The 27,345-nt window shown below is 43.5% G+C and overlaps 1 protein-coding gene across 10 annotated transcripts in view; it reads left to right on the top strand.

The window, feature by feature from the left end:
* Positions 1 to 27,345, top strand: part of PROM1 (prominin 1) — a 316,884-nt gene that overhangs the window by 249,972 nt on the left and 39,567 nt on the right. For 9 of the 10 annotated variants that reach the window (XR_012753972.1, XR_012753970.1, XR_012753973.1 and 6 more), the window contains 9 exons: positions 221 to 324; positions 4,548 to 4,632; positions 6,776 to 6,922; positions 11,046 to 11,117; positions 15,520 to 15,612; positions 17,520 to 17,537; positions 22,205 to 22,258; positions 25,732 to 25,812; positions 26,166 to 26,234. Coding sequence is in view for 3 of the 10 variants with exons in the window: in XM_075346904.1 (XP_075203019.1) it covers positions 221 to 324; positions 4,548 to 4,632; positions 6,776 to 6,922; positions 11,046 to 11,117; positions 15,520 to 15,612; positions 17,520 to 17,537; positions 22,205 to 22,258; positions 25,732 to 25,812; positions 26,166 to 26,234 (723 nt within the window). In the remaining 7 variants the exon portion in view is untranslated. The remainder of the gene's footprint in view (positions 1 to 220; positions 325 to 4,547; positions 4,633 to 6,775; positions 6,923 to 11,045; positions 11,118 to 15,519; positions 15,613 to 17,519; positions 17,538 to 22,204; positions 22,259 to 25,731; positions 25,813 to 26,165; positions 26,235 to 27,345) is intronic. The other variant, XR_012753974.1, reaches the window with a different exon arrangement.

Below are 27,345 nucleotides of genomic sequence, written 5' to 3'. Positions count from 1 at the left end.
TGAACTAGTCATCCGCGATGCATAGCCCCCAGATGGCATTTAAAAGTGTGTTTTTTCATGAATGCTGCGGCGTTGAATCATAAAGCAGACACCGTTACCATAACGGAGCCTTCAAATCTCAAAGTTTTCTCTATGGTATCTTCCCCTACTTTTTCCCAGTAATAATTAATAATACCTTTTGCCATATTTGATAACATTTGGTATATTTTTTGTTTTCAAGGTGCTGGATACTCCATATCTGCTGAATTCACAGTGGAAAAATTATCTCTCTGGTGCCCTGTATCATAACGCCAATATAAACCTCACTTTTGAAAAAGTCTACAGGTAAGAAAAATAAATAAAATTTCCAGGCAAGAATGGTTTTTAGCAGTCTAAGCTTGCCTGTCCGTAATCCAAGGTAGACTGTGACATTAGTACCAAGATATCACTGTATGACCCCAAAAATGCTCTATAATTGGTCTCGCAGTACTGGGATCTATGGGCCAAAGGGACTTAAGGGTGCTTTACACGCTGCAACATTGCTAACGATATATCGTCGGGGGTCATTAGTGAAGCACATCCTGCGCCGTTAGCGACATTGCAGCACGTAATACCAAGGAGCGACGATCAACGATCGCAAAAACGTCAAAAATCGTTGAACGTTGACACGTCGCTCCTTTCCATAATATCGTTGGTGGTGCATGCCACTGGTTGTTCATTGTTTCTGTGGCGTCACACATCGCTATGTCCATCTATCCGATACTGGATATATTTTTTTTCTTCATGATTGTGCCTTTCCGCCCGGGCCAGGGCGTTCCGTGCATCGGTGGTGGATCCTAGAGTGAAGAGGGGTGAGCTGAATTAATTTGTTTTTTTCACATCGCTATGTGTGACGCCACAGGAACAACGAACATCTCCTTACCTGCATCCACCGGCACTGAGGAAGGAAGGAGGTGGGCGGCAAGTTCCAGCCGCTCATCTCCGCCCCTCTTCTGCTATTGGGCGGCCGCTTAATGACGCGGTAGTGACGTTGCTATAACGCCGATCGAACCTCCCCCTTGAAGGAGGGATTGTTTGGTGGTCACAGTGACGTCGCTGAAAAAGTATGTGCGTGTGACGCTGCCATAGCGATAATGTTCGCTACGGCAGCGATCACCAAATGTCGCACGAACGACTGGGGCAGGTGCTATCGCTCGCAACATCGCTAGCTATCTCTAGCGATGTCGCAGCGTGTAAAGCACCCTTTAAAGCTATGCCACGAGGATGGGTTATGACCAGAGGAAGGAAATTGCCTAAAGGGGTATTCTCACATTTGAAAGCTATCCGCTATCTATGGGACAGGTGATAACTTCCTGATCGCTGGGCATCTGACCACTGGGACTACCACCAATCCTGAGAAGCGGGGAGTGAGACCTGTGTGAATGGATTAGTGGTTGATCATGCACACTTCCACACATTCATTCATAATGGGTCCACGGAGATGGGCAAGTGCTGCGCTCTGCTGGTCTTTGGCTCTTCAGTAAGAATGAACAACAGTGCACATGATCATAGTTACATAGGTTGAAAAAAGATGTAGGTCCATCTATTTCAAGCTTCCTTCATCAATTATGTATTTTGTCATTAAGTCTTTTATAATTAACAATGTTGTGTGTACTGAGGAAATCATCCAGCCCTTTTTTAAAAACTGTTATAGTATCTGCCATTACTACCTCTTGTGGTAGGGCATTCCACAGTCTGACTGCTCTAACTGTAAAGAACCCTTTCCTATTTAGCTAGTGGAATCACCTTTCTTCCACTTGCAGTGAGTGCCCCCTGGTCCTTAGTATTGTCCTTAGAATGAATAAACTGACACTAACTTCTGAATGTCCATCGATCCATTCACACTGTTTTAGAGCCACAGAAAGGAACGGTGGGAATCTCCGCAAGGAGATAGGTGGTACTTTCAGGCTTCACTTAGTAAAAGGAAGATGTGAAAAATGATGGAGAAATTATTGATTGATATGTTGGTAAATTATGAGATTTCCACCACAATGTACCTGTCACAGGGATGGACTGGACAGGGACTCCTAGACTGACCCTCAGACTGGGGACCCTGCGCTGTCCCTTAGCTCAGAGATACGCTTGATGATAGCCAGGTCTGAGTCGCCAATGTGACCCTAACTCTTGTCCAAGCCCTAGTGTAACTCCCCTCCCCCTTCTCCACCCAAAAGGGTGAGCCGGGACCGTAATCACAATGCCCACAACTAATCACAGATAGGGGAAAAAACAAAACTCGTACACATGGCAATTAAATGCAGAGGAGTACCAATATGTGCACAGGGAAAAATAACATAAAACGGAGGTCGTAGACAGACAAACTTCTCGACCGCACAATAAGCACACCACAGGTCACCAAAATTGGATCACCACAATAGACTGGAATCGCTTGCCCTGCTGGACTATTATCGCCACTGAGTAGCAGGATCCAGAATCTTATATAAGAAGGAGACGGCTGTGATTGGTAATTAGCAACCTGAGCTCCTGGCAGAGTTCCCCAGGTCAACTGGCATTAACTCCTGTAGAAATAAGGAGCAGAGCACAAGAAACAGCCGACACCCAGCTCTGGCTGAACAACTAGGAGACTTCAGGTTGCCTGTCAGGCTCTGCAGTGTGAACAGAACCCTACGCCACTGTGACACCTAATACGTCTGGAACCAAATAACGCATGACAGTACCATTACTCATATCATAAAGGTTACACTGGAAACTAACATTTCATAATTATGTTACTTATATCTTGACATTGGCTATAAAAATTGGGGCTACATTGGTTGTCCGTTTTCAATTCCCTTTTTGGTACATTTTCTCACATCGACAAATGAGTCACTTTTTTTACCTCCTGAGAAACATATTTAAAGGGAACCGGTCACCAGGTCAAAAGTACCAAGTTTATATCTTGTTTTATTCTCTCTGTTCCTATGAGTATTGTTTTTAAAAAAAAAATTAAAAAAAATTGCTACACAGTTCCAGAAATATGGGTCTGTTTGTCTAGTGCTAATCTTTCCAATCTTTCCAAGGGGGGGGGGGGGGTTCCATGATTCTCTGGAGACGTGTCTTCAGGCTCATCTGCTTTATTACCCTGTGAACCACACCCCTTTGGTAAAGAACATTAAAATTGAGAACTGAATAAAAAGGCCCCATCTCTGAAATTTTACAGCGGATTTAAAATAAAACAAGACACGGAATATTAATAGGAGCAGCGAGAATTGAAGAAGAGCAAAAACTGTTCACTTTCGACCTGGTGACAGGTTCACGTTATATGTGACAACCTACATATCTCCACTTCCTATAGCCACTTTTCCACAAATGGTCCTCACAATGACAGTTGGTCCCGCATATAAAGGATTCTGTCAGGACCCGCCAAGGTACACCAAAGTACAGGCCATTTATATGGATAGACCTAAATAAAATGGGACTGGTTGGTAATATTAACTTCCTGTTTGTGACTAATTAGTATATGAGAGGGGGGGGCAACTTTTAAAGATGGGTGGTGACCATGGCGGCCATTTTGAATTCAACCATTTCGGATCCAACTTTATTTTTACCAATGGGAAGAGGGTCATGTAAAACATCAAAATTATTGAGAATTTCACAAGAAAAACAGTGGTGGGCTTGATTTTAACATAACTTTATTTGTTTATTAGTTGAAATCAGCTGACATGTCCGCGAATCGCCGCGTACTGGTAATGGCAGGTGGCGGAGATTAACCTCACACGATCCATGACATACCCAGTACGTCATGTGTCGTGAAGAGGTTATATGTATTATTGTTTATATACTGCTAAGTTTACCCCCAAAAGAAAGCAGACACCCTCTAAAAGAATTGCACTTACCAGATCCCAAACAATTAAATAACAAGTTGGCAAGTGAATGGGCTCTCACATTCAAATCTGCGTCGCTGTGAGGTACCCTTGCGTTCTACAGCAGTTGTCTCCCCCTGGTGACTAGAAGCAGTATCACTTGCATGGAGTGATACTGGTATCCGATCTATTTGTGAAAGCTGCAGTGCAATGCAGCTGGAACAGTGAGGGGCCTGTCAGTGAAGCACATCTTTGTGTGAGAGCCCATACACCATCTGTTTTTGCCAACTGTAATTATTTATAATGAAGTTTAGTGAGTGCAATATATTTTATTTTGGGGGTCTACTTTCTTTTAGGGGTGTTTGCATTCTTTGAAGAGTCCTGCTATATTCTTTAACTTTCTTAGCTTCTTTGCACTTTCTTATGGAACTGTAGCTAGGACTTATTTTTGGAGTATGGCTTATATTGTAAGCATGCTCAAAAAAGCCCCCAAAATCCTACTAGGACTTATTTTCGGGGTAGGTCTCATTTTTGGGGAAACAGGATATTTTCTTCCCAGAATCTGCGATTCCAGCTCTGACAGCAGCAGTATGAGCGCATCTTGGCTGTTTTTTCTTTCAGTGGAATTAATGCAGTGAACCTTAGGCTAAAACATCTTCTTGATAAAGAGTAGACTGCCCCTTTTTGTTTGGGAAATGGTTGATCCTATGTTTTTCTGTTCTTGTCTAGTGACTGCAAAGAAAACAAAGGCGTTTTTACAGCTCTTCAGATCGATAATCTGTTTAATCTGAATGAATTCTTAAATATCAGCATGGTAAGTGCTAATGTTATGGTCAGAATTTGTCGGAAGTCAAATATTTGAGGTTTGTTGTGATTCTGGAGTGTAGTATAAGAATGACATACAATAATTGTAAGAGTGAGATGTATGTATTGGAGTTTTTGGTGTCTGTTTTATCATTGCACTCAGGCTCATACACAGAGGAATACTTGACCCAAATGTAAAAGTCTAAATGGGGCTCCTGTATGGTGCAACAAGAGATGACACATCCACCATCTTGAAGGAGGAAGGCGCTTTACAACTTTTAGCCTTATTCCCTGTCTTTATCGTTGAGGTTCTTTTTTCCTCATCTCGGACATTTGCATTCAGAGGATATACTATATATTAAATAAAGATCCCCATAAGAACCACACCTATCCCCAGAGCAGAGGTCTTCTGACTGGTGAGGTGACTGAAGGCCATTGTATATACAACCCCTGGCAAAAATTATGGAATCACCTGGCTCTGAGGATGTTCATTCAGTTGTTTACTTTTGTTTAAAAGAAGCAGATCACAGACATGGCACCAAACTAAAGTCATTTCAAATGGCAACTTTCTGGCTTTAAGAAACACTTAAAAAAATCATGAAAACGGTTACTTTTCAGGATCAAACAGGGGGGAAAATTATGGAATCACTCAATTCTGAGGAAATTATGGAATCACCTTGTAAATTTTCATTCCCAAAACTAACACCTGCATCAAATAAGATCTGCTCATTAGTCTGCATCTAAAAAGGAGTGATCACACCTTGGAGAGCTGTTGCACCAAGTGGACTGACATGAATCATGGCTCCAACACGATAGATGTCAATTGAAACAAAGGAGAGGATTATCAAACTCTTAAAAGAGGGTAAATCATCACACAATGTTGCAAAAGATGTTGGTTGTTCACAGTCAGCTGTGTCTAAAATCTGGACCAAATACAAACAACATGGGAAGGTTGTTAAAAGCAATAATACTGGTAGACCAAGGAAAACATCAAAGCATCAAGACAGAAAACTTAAAGCAATGTCTGCAAAACAAGAAATGTACAACAAAACAAATGAGGAACAAATGGGAGGAAACTGAAGTCAATGTCTGTGACTGAACTGTAAGAAACCGCCTAAAGGAGATGGAATTTACATACAGAAAAGCTAAACAATAAAATATGACTGCCTGAAGAGAACATGTAAATTTCCACAGTCATTGATGATATGGGAATGCATGTCAGGTAAAGGCACTGGGGAGATGGCTGTTATTACATCTTCAATAAATGCCCAAGTTTACAATGAAATTTTGGACACTTTAATTATCCCATCAATTGAAAGGATGTTTGGGGATCATGAAATCATTTATCAAGATGATAATGCATCCTGCCTTAGAGCAAAAACTGTGAAAACATTCCTTGAAAGAAGACACATAAGGACAATGACATGGACTGCAAATAGTCCGGATCTCAATCCAATTGAAAATCTTTGGTGGAAGTTGAAGAAAATGGTCCATGACAAGGCTCCAACCTGTAAAGCTGATCCGGCAACAGCAATCAGAGAAAGTTTGAACCAGATTGATGAAGAGCACTGTTTGTCACTCATTAAGTCCATGCCTCAGAAACTGCAAGCTGTTATTGAAGCCAGAGGTGGTGCAACAAAATACTAGAGATGTATTGGAGTGTTCTTTTGTTTGTTTGTTTGTCATGATTACATAATTTTTTCCTCATAATTGAGTGATTCCATACTTTTTTCCCTGTTTGATCCTGAAAAGTAACCGTTACTGGCTAGCACATTATGTTTTCATGATTTTTTTTAGTGTTTCTTAAAGCCAGAAAGTTGCCATTTGAAATGACCTTAGTTTGGTGCCATGTCTGTGATCTGTTTTTTTTAAACAAAAGTAATCAACTGAATGAACATCCTCAGAGCCAGGTAAGTCCATCATTTTTGCCAGGGGTTGTATATGGCCTGCCATTGTTTCTGTGCCTTCCACTTCTCGATTTGGTGGAGTGCAGTTATCTAAGTTGGGAATAAGCCTTTGACATACTCACATACTCAAGTAAGTACCTATAGGAACCCTGGGATATTTGTTTTTGGATAGGCACCTTATATAGCCCCTGCTTAGTTTGTCCGCCTCTGGGATAAGTTTTCAGCTCTTTACATTTTGTTTCTCAGTACGTTGATGAAATATCAGATCGGATTGAAATGATGAATATTAACCTGAGGAACATAGTTTTGCTGGATCAAAGAGGAAGAAAGAATTTAGAAGATTTTCGAGCCACAGGAATCGATAGCATAGACTTTGATGCATTTTTATCTGAGGTAAGTACATTCCATATCATGAAGAACTTGTAAGTGACGTATCGGTGCAAGCCACATAAAATGCTGATGTATGCATGGGTGTATCTCAATTGAAATCATGAAAACATGTTATAAATTGATTAAATTTCAAGTATTTGTCTATATTGTCCCCAATATCATGACTGAATTGACATCACATTTCTGTATGAAACAACCTGTGGCAAAGAAATGTCATCGATGTACCCTGTAAGTCTACATTCACACACACAACACAGCTGGTCGGTATTAGGGCTACTCACATAGCGAGATCGCTGCTGAGTCACGTTTTTTGTGACGCACCAGTGACCTCATTAGTGATCTCGCTGTGTGTGACACTGAGCAGCGATCTGGCCCCTGCTGTGAATCGCTGCTCGTTACACACAGTGCTGGTTCATTTTTTGGACGTTGCTCTCCCGCTATGAAGCACACATCGCTGTGTTTGACAGCGAGAGAGCAACGATCTGAATGTGCAGGGAGCAGGAGCCGACGTCTGGCAGCCTGCGGTAAGCTGTAACCAAGGTAAATATCGGGTAACCAAGCAAAGTACTTTGCTTGGTTACCCGATATTTACCTTGGTTACTAGCGTCCACCGCTCTCAGGCTGCCAGTGCCGGCTCCCTGCTCCCTGCACACGTAGCCGGAGTACACATCGGGTAAAGGATACTTTACACACTGCGATATCGGTCCCGATATCGCTAGTGTGGGTACCCGCCCCCATCTGTTGCGCGACACGGGCAAATCGCTGCCCGTGCCGCACAACATCGTCCAGACCCGTCACATATACTTACCTGCCCGGCGACGTCGCTGTGACCGGCGAACTGCCTCCTTTCTAAGGGGGCGGTCCGTGCGGCGTCACAGCGACGTCACTGAGCGGCTGCCCAATAGCAGCGGAGGGGCGGAGATGAGCGGGACGTAACATCCCGCCCACCTCCTTCCTTCCTCATAGCGGCTGGGAGGCAGGTAAGGTGAGGTTCCTCGTTCCTGCGGCGTCACACATAGCGATGTGTGCTGCCGCAGGAGCGGCGAACTACATCGTTACTGCTGCAGTAACGATAATCGAGAATGGACCCCCATGTCACCGATGAGCGATTTTGCAAGTTTTTGCAACGATGCAAAATCGCTCATCGGTGTCACACGCAGCAACATCGCTAATGCGGCCGGATGTGCGTCACAAATTCCGTGACCCCAACGACTCCGCATTAGCGATGTCGCAGCGTGTAAAGCCCCCTTTACTATAAGCAAAGCGGTTTGCTTATTAAAACTGATGTGTACTCTGGCTACGAGTGCAGGGAGCCAGCGCTAAGCGGTGTGCGCTGGTAACCAAGGTAAATATCGGGTAACGAAGCGCTTGGTTACCCGATATTTACCTTAGTTACCAAGCGCAGCATCGCTTCCACGCGTCACTGGGGGCTGGTCACTGGTCACTGGTGAGATCTGCCTGATTGACAGCTCACCAGCGACCATGTAGCAACGCACCAGCGATCCTGACCAGGTCAGATCGCTGGTGGGATCGCTGGAGCGTCGTTAAAGTGTGACGGTACTCTAACACTGGGTTTGTTATCTGCCTGGGATGGGGCAATTGGTGGCCATTAGCGTCACACATTGAATGTCCATATTAGCAGCAGAGTTGAAAATTAAATTCCTGGATGTTCTATAGAAATAACCATTCACTGGAGAGCTCAGACAGCATACCTCGTACTATGTTTGTTGGCCGAAGATTCTGGGTGGGCTGACCACCGTCCATCCATTTAAAACGTATATGATCAAGGGAGGTCAGAACAGAACACCAGCAATGCTTAAGGACGGAGTAACCGTCATTTTAATTTTTATTTCATAAATCAATAGTACACATGAAAATAAGTAACTTTAAAATATATCTTATCAGACAAATGTGCTTCTTTCTCCACTAGGACTGATCGTTTAGTCTCAAGTCACAGGTAAAATCTGTATTCAGTGAAGACAGATTGTAACATTAATGAAATACGAGATGGCAGTTGGTGCTCATAAGATTCTACACTAGGTGGGAGGGAGGAGCTTTGGGTTCAGCCCCTCCTTCTCTTCCATCTACATAGAATCTTATGAGCACCAACTTCCATCTCGTATCTCAGTAATGTAACAATCTGTCTTCACTGAAGACAGATTTTACCTGTGAATTGCCAATAAATCATCAGTCCTAGCGGAGAAAGAAAAGCGGAGATACACACGAGCGTATAAAAAAAATCAGTCAGAGTTTCATCCAGAAAAATTGTACAATTTTTGTCTCATTTGTCTCCGTGTGCAGTCGGTACACAAACTTTTTTTTTTTTAAGAGCAGTTATTATTCATTTACAGAAACAATTACAGTTTCTTATGTTAGGCTATGTGAGCACGCTGCGGATTTACCGCGGATTGTACCGCAGATTTACTGCAGAAAATGTGTCTAACATTTGTGCAGTCATTCCCCAGCAAAACCTTTGGGTTTAATAAAATGCTGTGCGCACACTGCGTTTTTTTATACCCGCGGATTTACCCGCAGAATTTCCACTGCAGAATTAATGAGCATGTCACTTCTTTTCCACAGGTACCTGCGTTTTTTGCCACAGATAATGGTAAAAATCTGCAGGGATCAACCTGTGGAAAAAACGCGGCAAATCCGCACCGAAACTTCACCAAACCACGGCAAAACTGCATGCGGATTTCGTTGCGGCTTTGGTGCGTTTTTTTACCGCAGGTAAAAAGTCAGTTTCTAGTGCGCACATGGCCTTACCGAATTGCAGTGTATCTGTAAAAATCGGATTTTATACTGTGGCTTCTTCTGGCATCCGCTTCTTTTTTTTTTTTACACACCCAGAGACTTGACTGAGTAATTCTCATCCGATTTACAGAAAAACAAAGAGTAAAAAGTATTCAGTTAAAGATGTCGGCCACTACTTTTACTTTGATGGGTGATTTATATGATAAGTCATCAATGTCTGATCTTCCAAGGTCCGACACCCTGCACCCCTGATGATCAGCTGTCCCACCGGCGACAGGATAGGATCAGTTCCGGAGATACCTTGTCGTCTGAAAGTGGCAGCAGCCAAGTACTGAACATTCGCCTCCCATTCATGTCAATAGGAGTTGAATGTGCAGCTCTCGCCGCGGTCGCTACCAGAAGACGGAGCATCTTTGCAACTGATCATATCCTGCCGCTGGGACTGAGAACCACTGACTGGCGGGGTGCAGGGTGTCGGACCCCGGCCAATCAGACATTGATTACCTATCCTAAGGATAAGCCATCAATGTAAAAGTAGTGGCCAACCTCTTTAAGACAAATTAGGAAGTAAATGAATAAAAAAAAACTGTGGCAAGATGTACAGAGCCTCCTTTAAGGCCCCCTTCACACGCACGTGAAAAAAACGAACCATTTTTTCACGGACGTATTAAAGGGGTGGTTTGCTCCCCGTGTGCCGTGTTTGTGGCACATGCGTGTTCTCCGTGTGTTATACGTAATAACACATGGAGAACAGAAAGCCCCACCTTACCTTTTTCTTCCGGAGTTGTCTGTGGTGCTGACTGACAGTGTCCGCCACAGGCCACGCCCCGCTGACGCTGCTTCCGGCCCCCAGTGAAGAAGATGCGTTGTTCAAATTCACTGGGGGCCGGATGTCGGTGACAGCCGCGGCAGAGACTGCAGGGCTCATGGAGGTGAGTATATGTTTTTTTTATTTTTACAATGCCAAGTGTGTTTCTCCGGCGTGTGTCACATGCACCCGCATCCACACTACATCTGTGTAGTACGTGCGTGGGCCGTGAGACACCCGTGCTGCCAGAGAAAAACAGTCATGCCTCCGTATGGAGCACATGGGCTCACGTCTGCTCCACATGGAGGCACGGGCCAATGGCTGAACACGTGCGTGCACATAAACCCATTGATTTTAATGGGTATACGTGTGCCCGTGTCTCCGGTACATGCGGGAACGGACCTAGCATGTACCGGAGGCACGTGCATGTGAAGGGGGCCTAAAGCAGTGTTCATACCCCACAGGCACGAGTACTGCAGAGCCGCTCTAAATAACTAAATTAATATAAACCGCTGAGCCTTGTTATAATTTTTACATTAAAGGTTTTCTTTTCTCTGTCTCTAGACAGGCAAAACCAGTACAAAAGTGGATCTCCTGGCGTACGCCAATGAATTGGAAGGAAATGCTGACATGCTGGTAAGTCTGCCGTATAGTCTGATTTTATACTTTCGTACACTGCAGGATATACATTTTACAATTTAAACTTTAGTATTCACTAAAATATGAAGGCTTCTTTGTAGATTTCCTCCTGATGTCCCAGAATGATAGCTAGCACATTTAGGTCGTGTGCACACATTGCTTTTTTTGCTGCTTTTTTTGGTGCAGTTTTGGGTGCAGTTTGTGGTCCTAAACTGTATGCAGTCCTTCCCCAGCAAGGTCTATGAGAGTTCAGGACTGTGCGCACATTGCTTCTTTTTTGCCTGCAGTTTTGGTTGCAGAATAAAGAAGCAGCAGCATGTCACTTCTACTGTTCTGCATTTTTCCATTGACAATGTTAAAAAACAAACAAACGCAAGGGCAAAAACGCACCATAACGTGGTAAAAAGCATGCGTATTTTTGGATGCGTTTTTCTGCCACAAGGTGCAGTTTTGAGGTGCAGACATTTTCTGCTGTGCGCACATAGTTTTATTCTGTTGTTATTCTTATTATTGTTAAAGAAATTTTCACTTATTTAGTTAAAATACTAAAGAACTTTTTTTAAAGGAACTTGTCTCTTCTCCTGACTTGTTTTATTAAACAATTGAATAACAATCAGGGAGCATTTTTTTTTTGTTTCTTATCCGAAATCTGTTCAGAGTTGTTCCAAGTTTCGAAGTTACCCCCTAATTTATTGCATAGGGAATTACTTCCTGACTGCTGGGGGTCCAACTGGTGGGATTCCCACTGATTTCGAGAAAAGGGACTCTGAAGAGTCCTGTGTGAATGGAGTAATGGTGAATGATGCGCACCTCCGCCACATTCATTCTTCATGGGAACGCCAAAGACCAGCCAAGTGCTGTGCTCTGGGGTCTCATTAAAAATTAATGGAGGGGTAGTTAGTATGATCCACAATTCCTCTATTTAGATGGGACTCTTCAGAGTCCAAGTTGACAAAATCTGTGGGGTCCCAACTTTTGGGACCCCCAGCGATCGGGAAGTTGCTTACTTGTTGAACCTCTTCAATTTCTATAATCCCTGATGTAAAATGAACACAACCTGTGCCCACATCTGGTGCCAGCACCATTCCAGTGACGTCCATGCCAGGCCTCCTATGACATTGTCTGCAGGGCTCACATCGAATAACAATCAGTGGCCGCTTCTCTCTCACTTTCTTCTGACATAACTGACATTTGGAGGAGGTCAGAAAGTAGCAGCCGCTATCATTTCTTCTAGGCGTCAGTTTTGTCCTGAAGAACTGACAGTGACGCGACTACTGACAGGCTACAGGGCTCACGTGGCATAAATGTTGCACAGCTTCTAGCTTCCCAGTTGCAGAAGAAAGTTCACAGAGCAGATTACATGGTATAACAAGCTCTTTACTTCTGAGAACATGAGGTAAAAATATGCACAGTCATACAGCACTGCATCAGGAAGAGAAAGCAAAACCAGGAAGAACAAGAGACTTTTTACAATACAATAAGTAAGGAAACTTTACACAACATCGCCATCTACTGTTAGATCAGCAAAAAGTCCTCCTTCAGGCCCCTTCACACGTCCGTGAAAAACACGCACGTGTGTTACGTTCCATTTTTCGGGTCCGTGTTCCGTTTTTATGGTACATGTGGCATCCGTGTGAATGGCGTATGCTAGCCGTGTGTGCATGTGGAATGTCCGTGTGTGCGTGAGATACGTAAGTGACATGTCCGTGTGTTGCCCGTGTGAAATGTTCCGTGTGTGATGCACAGTCGTTGATACATACCCGCAGACAGCGTCGAGCGATGAGACTGAACTTGGGTGAACTGTACCTGACTTCATTGTCATACCGCAGCTCTGTCTGTATCGCGTACTGATTAGCGGTCACCCGTGAAGGACTCACCGGTGACCGCTAATCCCCTGAGTGACTGAAGTGAGCAGCGCGATTAGCACTGCTGTCACTCAGGTTACCTGCGGGTAGCTGGATCCTGCACCCGAGACCGCAACTCACCTGTGACTTCATCGCTGTCACTTTGGTGACTTGCTGTCACAGTTGAAGGATCCAGCGGTGGCCGCGAGTAACCTGAGTGACGTTATTGCTGATTGCGCTACTCACCTCAGTTGCTGCGTGGAGCTGACAGGTTCAGCGGTGTTCTTCTGCAGCTCCTGTCACCTTCATGTAGCAGAGCTGAGAGCGTCGCGGGACCTCCGTGGATTACGCCGGAGCTGGAGGGGTTTTTGGGGCTTAATAAAGTGGTGAACGAGGGTATTTGTTAGTGTTTATTATTGCAAATAAAGGATTTTTTCACTGTGTGTGTTTATTAACTTTAAATTACAGGTTAATCATTGGGGGTGTCTCATAGAGACCTGCAATGATTAATCTAGGACTTAGTGGCAGCTATGGGTTGCTGCCATTAACTCCTTATTACCCTGATTGCCAACGCACCAGGGCAAATCGGGAAAATCCGGGTAGAGTCCCAGAACTGTCGCATCTAATGGATGCGGCAATTCAGGGCGGCCGCTGGCTGATATTGTTAGGCTGGGGGGCTCCCCATAACATGGGGTTCCCCATCCTAAGAATACCAGCCTTCTGCCGTATGGCTTTATCTTGGCTGGTATAAAAATTGGGGGGAACCGCACGCCGTTTTTTTAAATTATTTTATTATTTATTTTACTGCACAGTATAGACCCGCCCACCGGCTGCACCGGTTGCAGTGAGACAGCTGTCACTCAGTGTGGGGGCGTGTCTCACTGCAACCAATCATAGGCGCCGGTGGGCGGGGAAAGCAGGGAATACGAGATTGATTAATGAGCAGCCAGCTTTTTCAAAATAGTAAAAGCCGCCAGAGTTTTTTTAACAGCTGAGCAGCGTCGCGCCGGTGATCGGGGAACGGTGGGTATGAGAGAGGGGGGGAGACTGACCGACAGTCTGAGAGAGGGACAGACAAGACAGAGAGACCGACTGACAGACAGAGAGAGACCGACGGACTGAGGGAGATTGACTGACATATACAGAAAAAAAAAGACCGACATCGCTAGAAAAAAGCACAAAACGTACACAGAGCATATGGAGATGCATCCGTGTCACTTACATGTGCTCACGGACCCATAGACTTTCATTGGGTGCGTGTGTGTGTGTTCCGTGCAGAAAACGGACATGCATCCGTGCTATACGGATACACATATGTTTCACGCACACGGACACACGCACTGTGCAGAATAAGCATATACCAACAATAGCAATGTCATGTTAGCCCTGGTACCAAGATTGCTGGGAATGGCGTCTGTACCGAAGGTGAGCACAGGCTGTGATTATTTTACATGCGAGAATATAGCAATTGAGTAGAGGTTGCCCGAGTAGCACAGAATTTTAGACTTATTTACTTGAAAAAAATGTAAATAGTTTTCATGACTACTCATCTACTTTTCGTGTTGGGATGAATTTTTCCTATTTCTAAGGGGTACTTTGCACGCTGCGACATCGCTGGCCGATGCTAGCGATGTCGAGCGCGATAGTACCCGCCCCCGTCGCACATGCGATATCTTGTGATAGCTGCCGTAGCGAACATTATCGCTACGGCAGCTTCACACGCACTTACCTGCCCTGCGACATCGCTCTGGCCGGCGACCCACCTCCTTCCTAAGGGACCAGGTCGTGCGGCGTCACAGCGACATCACACGGCAGGCAGCCAATAGAAGCGGAGGGGCGGAGATGAGCGGGACGTAAACATCCCGCCCACCTCCTTCCTTCCGCATAGCCGGTGGAGGCAGGTAAGGAGATGTTCCTCGCTCCTGCGTCTTCACACATAGCGATGTGTGCTGCCACAGGAACGAGGAACAACATCGTATCTCCTATTGGTGCGACATTATGGAAATGACCGACGCTACACAGATCACCGATTTACGACGCTTTTGCGATCGTTTATCGGCACATCTAGGCTTTACACGTTGCGACGTCGTTACCAGCGCCAGATGTGCGTCACTTTGGATTTGACCCCGACGAGATCGCAGTAGCGATGTCGCAACGTGCAAAGTACCCCTAAGAGCAGGCTACCTCTGTATTATAGCTGCTAGCTTTGTTACCTTCGATACGGCTATTTCTATCTCGGCAGGTTGCGTCCGATGTGACTTATTGTGACTTATTACAGATATTTCCGTCCTTACTTTTCCTGGACATATCTTATTATGAGTTTTGGAAAATGTCTGTGCTATGTATGTCTGTATGTAGCCACTGGGTGATTCTGGTGGGAATCTGATAAATACCATAACCGTAGATGATGAATTCCATGATGGCCTCTGTTACGCTGGTATTGTCGGGCAACGCTTCTATGGGCATAGCCAATATACATGTTTTATGTTTTATGAAGATTGACCCTCCCACTACCATTAACTACTCTGCTCAAAAATCTTTCTATTTTCTTTTAGCCAAAAGGAGCATTGGGAAATGCTTTAAAAGGACACGCTAATAGTATACGGATGATACACATCCAGCAAGTCGTCCCGATGGAGCAGACAATGGTAAACACTATGGGTATTTTATATTCTGTAGACAGATGAGGATTGGGATGTGTCACTGGATGCTACATTGTGGTTACTGGAACCACACTGGCGGTTGTCACATTATACTCTGTCCTTTATATGAATCTATGTGTCACATAGTGGCTCATGTTCTTTAGCGGTGAATGGCCCTAATGACGGTCACTACCTTTGTGTAACCAAAATATAGGTGTAAAAGCAGCGTATCCTTTTAAGATATTTGGCTAATGTCTGACACCTGTCAGATGAAGAGGAAGAGGGGGCTTGGGACCCTACTTATAGTGATAAGTGGGGGTTACATCTCTGGGGTCGTTAGCGAGCACATGTTTAGCACCTATCTTTTTAATTGTTGATAAACATCTATAATGGTAAAACCGTTTAACTAATGACAAGTTAATGAACATGGGTCCAATCTTTGCATTGATTGCACATTTTGGTGGAAGATGTGGCTAGTCATAAGTGCCTGTGTCTGTGACAGCCAGGTTTGATGTAAGGGCTTATGAAACATATTCACTGACACATTGCAGCCTGATATAATCCTATAATATACAGCGTATGAAGTACGTATTGAACACGTCACCAATTTTTTACGTAAACATATTTCTAAAGGTGCTAATGACATGAATTTCTCAACAGATGTCGGTAACAACCCATCCAGTCTACACAGGCATAGAAATCAAACCTTAGCTGTCTATAACTTTAGCTTACCGGGAGGTGAATCGGCAGGGGGCTGTCCGTGCGGCTCTGTGTGCAGCCGGTAGGGTGCCTGTCGGTGCATCTGGGCAGCCGGGTGCTTGTCGGTGCCAGTGGCCGGCTGCCTCTCTATGCGGGTGGGTGGGCGGCAAGCTGGCTGCCACTCTGTGCAGCCGGGTGGCTGTGCGGACTGCGGTGGCTGTGCGGCGTGTGTCCTAGTCTGTCCGTGGTCCCAGCTTCAAATGATGGCGCTGGGAGTCAGCGTGTGCGCAGATGGAGCTCTTGGATGAGAGCTCCATCTGCGCATGCGCCACTCCTGGTGCCATTTCTTTGAAGCCTGGACCGCGGACAGACTGGGACACTAGCTGCACCGGCCTGCTCCACCACACAACCACTGCAGCTTCCGCTACCACCACTGACCCGCCAACGCCGCTGCCACCAATGACCTGCCATTGCCACTGCCACCATTGACCTGCCACCACTCACCCGCCGCCGCCACCACTGACCTGCTGCCAGCACAGCCTCTGCCTCCTGTGATCCTGCTTCCACCACTGCTGTTCCCCCCCCTCCAGTAAGACAACATCGGAGTATAAGACGGACCCCATTTTTTTTTACCTTTTTTATCTTTTTTTTATCTCTAAATTTGGGTTGCGTCTTATAATCCGGAGCGTCTTATAAAACGAAAAATACGTAATCTATGGACATATAATGGTTTGATTTGTTTGCCTGTGTGGATTTTATGGCTTGTACTAAGATCTGGAGAGAAATTCAATTTTCTAAGTATATAGATTTGTAAAGGTGCTATTGACATGATGATGTGTTCAATACTTATTTCACCTGTTGTATGACACTTGAAATTTCTAATATTACTTCCCTGCAGTCTATTTCACTGATGGATTTGGTAACCTAATAATGTGCCTCTTCCTGCTCCGGTCACCACACAATATTCTTGAGACGTCAGACAATACTCTGCACATGTCCCATCATGGTCCTAGCCTGCGCTGTAGATTGCACGCACTGTCCCGAGATCTGGAAATGGGATAGTTTTAGGGCTAGTAATATGATTCAGCCGGCTTGGCTTGCACGTCCTGATTCTATCTGCACAATGATTTTGCTTACAGCTACTTTAGGAGCCACGGGGCATTTTGATTCCTATTGTTCATATTACTTTCTTATTCTTCCCTCTGCTTTTCAAGAAATATGTTAAAGCCAGGGTAAGCACACGTGAGATGTCGCACGTCTGTAAATGTATGTTTTACCTGTGGTGTTCTATGTTGTGAAAAAGGTGATTATTACGTGGTCCTCAGTGCCATCTTGTAAGAAAAGAAAGTCACTGGGATCTGTAGAGAGGTCATTATGAGAACGTCAACGGTAAGTCGTCTTCATATGATTCAAGACATCGGATCTGACTCAACTGTGATCTTAGACCAATGTTTAACCTGTACATTGACCATGTTTAATAGATTTCTATGTAAAGCATTATCGGCAGGGTACATGAGCATTGCCACGTCTAGTAATGGTACTCTTCCATTTATTGGACTTTTGAAAGGGAATCAGTAGGATCAACCCTCTTAAGACATCTATTTGGGCTTAAGAAGCTGAATAAAATGATACCTTGATATCTGTGATCCGATGTCTTTCAGAATAATCCACATTTTTATTAATGTGTAAATGAGCTGTTAAAATCTATGGGCCGGACATAGATCTCCCTTAAAAATCTGCCTTAAAATGAATAATGGGGGGTTGTTACCAGTGTGAGACATGTAATGACTGACAGTCTTCTCTCCTGATCTACATGTCTCACACTGATAACGCACTCTTTCATCTAATATAATCTCTGGAGGCAGATTCTTTGGAAGATCTATGTCCGGCCCATAGATCTTAACAGCTCTTTTATATATTAAGAAAAATGTTGATGTTTCTAACATGAGACATCAGATCGCAGATATCAAGGTATCATTTTATTCAAATTACTATGACCTAGACAGAGGCGGAACGATAGCAGTCACATGGATTGCAACTGCGACTGGTCCCGGGGGTGCAGGGGGCCCGCTGGCCCCAGCCCCTGCTTCAGCTCAATGTGCGTCCGAGGCCACACATCCAGCTGAAATGCATTGTGGTGCAGAAACCTGTTGGGTCCCTGCACTGCTATACACGCAGCTGGCCAAACAGTGCCCGGCTGGCAGCTAAGATCGGCGTTTCTGTGACTGAGGCAGCGCATTACAATGATGTCATGTGTTACAATAGCACGGACACAGGTGAAAGCTGCCGACCAGCTTTTATCTGGTTGGCAGCCGGGGAGGGTGGGTATAGTCTATACCAGGAGGGGGACAGGAAGTACCAGGAGGGGCCCAGGAGAGGAACATATATGCCAGAAGGGGGACAGTATATACAAGGAGGGGCCCAGGAGAGGAACATATATGCCAGGAGGGCAACAGTATATACAAGGATGGGCCCAGGAGAGGAACATATATGCCAGGAGGGCGACAGTATATACAAGTAGGGGCCCAGGAGTGGAATATGGATACCAGGAGGGGGACAGTATATAGCAAGAGGGGCCCAGGTGAGGAACATATATAACAGGAGTGGCCCAGAAGAGCAACATATATCCAAGGAAAGGGACAGTATATACCAGGAGGGGGACAGTATATACCAGGAGGGACCCAGGAGAAGAACATATATACTAGGAGGGGGACACTGTATACCTGAAGGGGGACAGTATTTACCAGGAGGGGCCTATTAGCGGAACATATATACCACAAGGGGGACAGTATATATCAGGATGAGCCTAGGAGGCAGACAGTATATACCAGGAGGGGAACAGTATATACCTGGATGGGGGACATATATACCAGGATGGGGCACATGTTTACTACTAGAATGGGGGACATACCAGGATGGGAGACATATATACCAGGAAAGAGCCCAGGATGGGGTACATTAGAAAAGGATGGGGGACATTACTATATAATGGTGGGATGATAACTTGTATGTCTTTATAGGATTTATAACACTAAATGCATACATACATATGCATACATCTGACCAATATACGGGAATGGGGGGCCCAGGTCCAAATTTTGCATCAAGCTCTAGTTACGCCACTGGACCTAGATGCTCATATTATCTGAGTAGGAGGGTTGATCCTACTGACAGATTCCCTTTTAATGAAGAGTATCATCACCAGATGTGAACAAAGGACAGAGGCAACCTTTTTTCAAAAATACAATAAACCAATTGCCTTTTAAAACTATCCCATTCACTTACAGTATGTGAAAATAGTACATCACCACAGTATCCAAATACTAACCGTATCCAAACAGTGACGGGACAACTCCTTTATTGTGCGTTAAAAATGAATATCCAATCACAGTGTTAAATCCTAATGTTTACTGAGTTGATATTAAATATTTTGTCCACTTTTATGATATGGATGACCTAGCCTTAGTATAAGCTTTCCCACCGATCAGCTCTCACCAGCTATGGCCAGATGTGGAGAGTGTACGGGACAGAGCAGCACATCCCCATAGTGGTCACTTTCGGGTCCCGCAGATTAGTTCCTATTTAAATGAATAGGATAGGTCATTAGTGTCACAGCAGTGGACAACCCCTTTAAGAAAAATAATACAATTTTTGTAGTGTATGTTAATTAATATCATGGTGATATTTGGATTATTAAGTAGTTTCAACAATGGCTACCTTTTTGGTTTTGCTATATTGAAATCAGGAATGTTAAAAGGGTTGTCCACTATTTGGAGAACCCCTTCTTAAATGAAACAGGACCCAACTGAAAATAAGGAGGGTGCCGATTGGCTGCAGCTTTCACGTGACATAACAATGTTGCACAAGTGACGACAGATGCTGTATCGATATCACCTGAATTTTGCTGGTGCTAGAGGGGAGTATAAGCTCTTTCTTTTTTTAATGGGACCCAGTTTCACTTAAAAGGACTGTCCATGTCGTCGACTGCCCCTTTAAGAATATCCCTGATACCTGGAGAAAACTGCAACGAATCATAACTCTATGAATATATAAAATCTATATTATATACAGTCATGGCTGAAAGCGTTTGCACCTTAGAAATTGTTCCAGTAAATGAAGTATTTCTCTCGCAATTACATGTTTTGTCATGCACATTTATTTACCTTGTGTGTATTAGATCAACACAAAAAAACCCCATAAAAAAAGCAAATTGAACGTAATTTCACACAAAACCCTAAAAATGAGTGAGACAAAATTGTTGTCAGCTTTCCAAAATTGTCGGTAAACAACTTTGTTTCAAGAAAATTATGCTCATTCATAATGACCTGTGGCAAGTAACAGGTGTGGGCAATATGAAATCACTCTTGAAACTAGATAAAAAGGGGAGAGGTTGACTCAATCTTTGCATTGTGTGTCTGTGTGTGCCACACGAAGCATGGAGAACAGAAAGCGGAGGAGACAACTGTTGAGGACTTGAGAACCAAAAGTTATTGAAAAATATTAACAATCTCAAGGTTACAATTCGATCTCCAGAGATCTTGATGTTCCTTTGCCTACAGTGCGCAACATAATTAAGAACTTTACAACCCATGGTACTATAGCTAATCTCCCTTGATGTGGACGGCAGAGAAAAATTGATGAATTTTGTAATTTGGGATAGTTTAGATGGTGGACAAGTGGTCTAAATCTAAGTTTCAAAGAAATTCAAAGCATCCTGCAGGCTCAGAGTGCATCAGTGTCAGTGCGTACTGTCTATCCACATTGAGTTAAATGAAACGCTATGGAGGAGACCCATGAGGACATCACTGCTGACACAGAGATGTAAAAAAGCTAGACTGCAGTTTGCCAAAATGTACGTAATGAAGCCAAATCCCACTGGCAAACTGTGTTGTGGACAGATGAAAGCAAGATAGAGCTTTTTGGTAAAGCACATAGTTATACTGTTTACTGATTGGTAAAATCAAGGAATGAGGCCTACAAAGAAAAGAACATAATACCTTAAGTCAAATATGGTGGAGGTTCAAAGATGTTTTGTCATTGTTTCCCTGCCTTTAACACTGGGTGCCTTTACTGTGTGCAAGGTACTATGAAATCTGAAGATTACCAAAGGATTTTAGGTCACAATGAAGTGCCCTGTGTCAGAAAGCTGGGTTTGCATCTTAGATCATGGGTCTTCCAGCAGGACAATGACCCCAAACAAACCTCAAGAAGCCCCAGAAATGGATGAAAACAAAGCGCTGAAGAGTTCTGAAGTGGCAGCAAGGCGTCCAGATCTAAATCCCATGGAAACGTTGGGAGAAGACGCCTTCAAATAGCAAAGAATTGGAGCAGTTTGCAGAATAAGAATCCAAAATTCCAGGTGAGGTGTAAGAAGCTTGTTGCTAATTATATAAAGCAATTGATTTCAGTTATTTATTCCAAACGGTAAAGCGTATGCAACCAAATATTAAGTTGAGGGTACCAACAATTTTGTTCAGCCCATTTTTGGAGTTTCGTTTGAAATTGTGTCCAATTTGCCTTTTTTTCCCTCTAATTTGTGTTGTTCCAATACACAGAAAAGAAATAAAACTGTGTATGTGTAATTGCAATAATATTCTCAGAGAAATACTTCATTTTCTAGAACAATTTCAAGGGTGCCAACACTTTTGGTCATGACGGAAAATACTGGAAAAATATTGCATATTACCTGATATCAAGAAAAGAAAACATTGTGGTTATTTATTCTTGATTTGTGTCCTATTAATAATATTATTTATTCTTAAAGGCTGAAGTATTGATGTGTAAATGATAGGGGTCAAACAAATACGAATGCTTTTTTAGATGCATGTATATCCTTCAACATGAACATGGTTATTCCACTAACCAAGTAGTGATATGATGGAAATACTTTATTTTACAGGGCATTTTAAATCAAAGTATTAAATTGCTAGAGAGGACGTCGTTTGATATTGAGGTAGGTGATTCGTGATTAATCGGTCTTGACTATTATTATTATGTTAATGAATATATATTATAATATATATATATATATATATATATATATATATATATATATATATATATACAGTGCTATGCAGAAGTTTGAGCACCACTGGTCAAAATTACTGTTATTGTGAACAGTTAATCAAGTTGAAAATGAAATGATCTCTAAAAGGCATAAAGTTAAAGATGACACATTTCCTTTTATATTTTAGGAAAGAACAAAAAAAAATATTTTCATCTTTAACATTTTAAAAACTACAAAAATGAAAATGGGCCAATGCAAAAGTTTGAACACCCTTGGAGATTTGTGTGCTCCGATAACTGTGACTATCATTTCAGACCTTAATTAGCCTGTTAGGTTTGTGTCTTGTTCATTATCATAGTTAGGAAAGGGCAGGTGATGCAAATTTCACAGCTTTATAAAAACCCAGCTTCCTCTAACCTTGTATAAATAAAACAACAGCCATGGGTTTTTCAAAGCAGCTGCCTAGCACTCTGAAAATCAAAATGGTGAAGGCCCACAAAGCAGAAGAAAGCTAGAAGAAAATAGCAAAGTGTTTTCAAGTTGCTCTTTCCTCAGTTCGAAAAGTAATTCAGAAATGGCACTTACAGAAACAGTGCAGGTCAGCATAAGGTCTGGAAAACCAAGCAAAATTTCTGTGAGAGCTGCTCGTAGGATTGCTAGAGTGGCAAATCAGAACCTTCACTTCACTGCAAAAGTCCTTCAAGAGGATTAGCCGTCTCTGGAGTTGTGGTACATTGTTCTACTGTTCAGAGACACCTACAGAAAAATGGCCTTCATGGAAGAGTCATCTGAAGAAAGCCTCTCCTGCGTCCTAACCATAAAATTTAGCATCAGAAGTATGCAAAATAACATCTAAACAAGACTGATGTATTTTGGAAACAAGTCGTGTAAACTGATGAGGTTAAAATAGAACTCCTTGGCCACAATAATCAAACCAAATGTTTGGGGGAAAAAAGGAGACAAAATGTCATGACAAGAACATCTCGCCAACCATTAAGCATGGGGGTGGATTAATCATGCTTAGGGTTGTGTTCTATCCAATGGCACTGGGAACATTTCACGGGTAGAGGAAAGAATGGATTCAATTAAAGTTTAACAAATTTTTCAAGCAAACATAACACCATCTCTAAACAAGCTGAAGTTGAAAAGAGGATGACATCTACAAATGGATAAGGATCCTAAACACAATTCAAAATCCACATTAGCCCATGTCAAAAGGCACAAGCTGAAGGTTTTACAATAGCCCTCACAGTCCCCTGATCTGAACATAATTGAAAATCTGTGGCTAGACCGCAAAAGAGCAGTGCATGCAAGAGGACCCAAAAATCTTACAGAACAAGAAGACTTTTCCAAGGAAGAAAGCATGAAAATCCCTCAAACAAGAAGTGAAAGACTCTTGGCTGGCTACAAAAATTTTTTTACAAGCTTTGATACTTGCCAAAGGGGGTGCTGCAGGGTACTAACCATGCATGGTACCCAATATTTTGCATTGGCCAACTTTATTTTTTATTGTGAATTTAAAAATGTGAAAATATATATATTTATATTTTTGTCTAAAATGCAGAGGATATGTGTTATCCTTAACTGTATGGCTTTTACAGATAATTTCATCTTCAACTTGCTTAATTGTTCAGAATATCAGTAAACTTGACCAGGGGTGCTCAAACTTTTGCATGCCACTGTATATACATAAATATATTCAAACTATATATTTTGAATATACAGTGTTGAATCATTAATTTCAGAGTTCTGTACATTAAAAAGGATAACATGCATGTAATACATAATATATGATCATAGACAAGTATAGAAACTAAAGGCTGCTTTACACGCAGCGACATTGCTAGCAATGCGCTCGTGAAAGCACCCGCCCTCCGTCGTTTGTGCATCAGGGCAAATCGCCCGTGCCCGTGGCGCACAATATCACTAAGACGCGTCACACATACTTACCTTCCTAGCAACGTCGCTGTGGGCGGCGAACAACCTCTTTTTTAAGGGGGAGGTTTGTGCGCCGTCACAGCGACGTCACACAGCGGTCCGCCAATCGAAGACCCCCCAATCTTACATCTACTTCCCCAATGTCCTGTAGATTCTAAGCCCTTGAGGGTAGGGTCCTCTGTCCTCTGCACCAGTCTGTTACTGTTAAGGCCCTGTTAAACGCAACGACATCGCTAACGAGATATCGTTGGGGTCACAGAATTCGTGATGCATATCCGGCGTCGTTAGTGACGTTGTTGCGTGTGACACCTACGAGCGACCGCTAACGATCAAAAATACTCACCTAATCATTGATCGTTGACACGTCGTTCATCTCCCAAATATCGTTGCTGGTGCTGGACGCAGGTTGTTCATCGTTCCTGAGGCAGCACACATCGCTACGTGTAACACCCCAGGAATGATGAACAACAACGTACCTGCGTCCTGCCGGCAACGAGGTGGGCGTGTCGTTAATGTGGCTGGTCTCCGCCACTCCGCTTCTATTGGTTGGCCGCTGTGTGTCGTCGCTGTGACGCCGCACGAACCTCCCCCTTAAAAAAAGAGGTTGTTTGCCGCCCACAGCAACGTCGCTGGGAAGGTAAGTATGTCTGACGCGTCCTAGCGATATTGTGCGCCACGGGCAGCGATTTGCCCGTGATGCATAAAGAACGGGGGCAGGTGCTTTAACGAGCGACATGCGTGTAAAGCAGCCTTAAGATTACGTCCCATTCTGTAGCTATTAGCTGGAGTTGTACCTTGCACACTTCCCACTCTGTAGCCATTAGTGGAAGTTGTACCATTTAACCTTGCACTCTTCCTGCTCTGTAGCTATTGGCAGAAGTTGCATCTCGCACACTTCCCGCTCTATAGTTATTAGCGAGAGTTGCACTTCGCACACTTCCCGCTCTATAGTTATTAGCGAGAGTTGCACTTCGCACACTTCCCGCTCTATAGTTATTAGCGAGAGTTGCACCCCGCACACTTTCTGCTCTTTAGTTATTGGCAGGGGTTGCACCTCGCAAACTTCCCGTTCTATACCTATTGACGGGATTGCATCTCGCACACTTCCCACTCTGTAGCTGTTGGTGGGAGTTGCACCTCACAAACTTCCCATTCTGTAGTTATTGGCGGGAGTTGCATCTCGCACACTTCCTGCTCTGTAGCTATTGGCGGGAGTTGCACCTCGCACACTTTGTGCTCTGTAGCTACTGGCTGGCGTTGCACCTCGAATATTTCCCACTCTGCCCACTACGTGCACATACTCTGTATTCCTGCATTTAAAATACCAAAGTGAATGAATTAATAGTCCTGCTATGTTATGTGACCCCCGAGTTAGAAATAACGAGGCATTATGAGGTACAACTCCTTAAGTGTGACTGTCCAGTGTGGTGCGCTATAGTATAAAGTACTGAATAATTCAGCCTACATCTGTTCTAATTCAGGAAAAAGTCCGAGATGTCATTTCATCGATTGATGCAGCTCAAACGCTGATCAATAACAATGCTTCCGCAGTCATAAAGCAGGTGAGACACTTCTTGTATTTTATCCCTATGATAAGATTATTTTTTTCAATTTTAGTACATATTGCTGCATACATAATCTTATATTTTATAAAACACCTATTTTCTATGGTTTGATGTGACCACAGACCCAAAACAATGAGGCTGAACTGATGAGAGATCTTTTTATATCCTTTTCACAATACTTAATTATAAGGATCCGGACCCCTCCTATTTGCCCCGCACACCTACGATCTGCCATTTTTAAAACTGATGTTAACATATGCGGGCCCCCTCGGGCACCAGGGCCCTGATATGATGGCTTCCTATGGAACATCATGCGTTATCTAATATAAAGTATTTGTGCTTTGTTTCAGGAATCTAAGAAGTTCATTGATACAGTCCTCAGCTACTTTGTGCAGTATGTTCAGTGGGTGAAAGATTCAGTAAGTATTTCTGATGATATAAAAAATATATATGTACAAAGGATCCATCAGTCAAGCAATAGTAGGCGTCAGAGGCCGGGGAATAGAGCTGGAGTGACAGAGGCTTCAGATCTACAAGTAGCTCTTCAGGCTAATTTACATATCCATTCAAACGCTGATTTCTCAGTTATGGAGAAACTGAGTGGCCATGGAAAAGTATTTCTGGACTTGTCTTTGATAGAGCTACATGTACATATAAATAGTTTGGGGTGTGAAATCCTGCTGACAGATTCCCTAACTTGCCATAATAAATGTTATATATTTAATTTTTTACCTGGTCTAAATGCCTATTGTGCTTCTGACCCTTTTTTCTTTTGTCCTTGCACCTTCCATTCTTCTGATATGTCACACTCTTCGCTGTATGTAAATCAAGTCTTGTTAGCCAAGGGGGTGTGGTCCTCAAGAAGAGTCCCGTAAAGAATAGTTGAGAACCATACCTCACCTGTCTAACAAGATTAGATTTGTATACAGTGAAAATGGGTCTATATCTCTGGAATGGAGAGGTGCAGCGCACGAAACAAAACCAACACCCGATTCAGGAGAACAGTAGTATTTAGACCAAATAAAAAAAAACAACATTTCTATAGCAAGCACTGGCGGTACTCTGACACTTCTCTCCTTCCATCCTCCTATATCAAAAAAGGGGAATGCAGAGGCAGTGTGCTTGTTATGGATGAAACAAACCCGCCGGCTTACTCTCCTCGCCCTCCGACATATAAGTAATCAACAGAAGATGAGACCAGGTTATAACACTAGGGGGCATCCTTTCTAAACAAATAAGTAAAAAAAAAAATATATATATATGTACAGCATGTGTCTGTGTGTGTATATATATATATATATATATATATATATATATATATATATATATGTATATGTATGTGTGTGTGCCGCCCCCGTGCCAGCAGCCGCCGCTGCTCGGATCCGGCACTTCTGTGGGTGGCTCGAGGGTCTCCGGACCCGAGGGTCTCACGGACACACCAAATAAAAAGGGGGACGTAGATGTACGGGCTAGGCCGTATTAAGTTTGTGACGCCACCCACGGTGTGTGGTGAAGTGGGACACCACCGCT

The sequence above is a fragment of the Anomaloglossus baeobatrachus genome, chromosome 1 (genome assembly GCF_048569485.1).
Source record: "Anomaloglossus baeobatrachus isolate aAnoBae1 chromosome 1, aAnoBae1.hap1, whole genome shotgun sequence".
In the NCBI taxonomy this organism is placed as follows: Eukaryota; Metazoa; Chordata; class Amphibia; order Anura; family Aromobatidae; genus Anomaloglossus; species Anomaloglossus baeobatrachus.
This window is presented reverse-complemented; position numbering and strand designations above follow the sequence as displayed.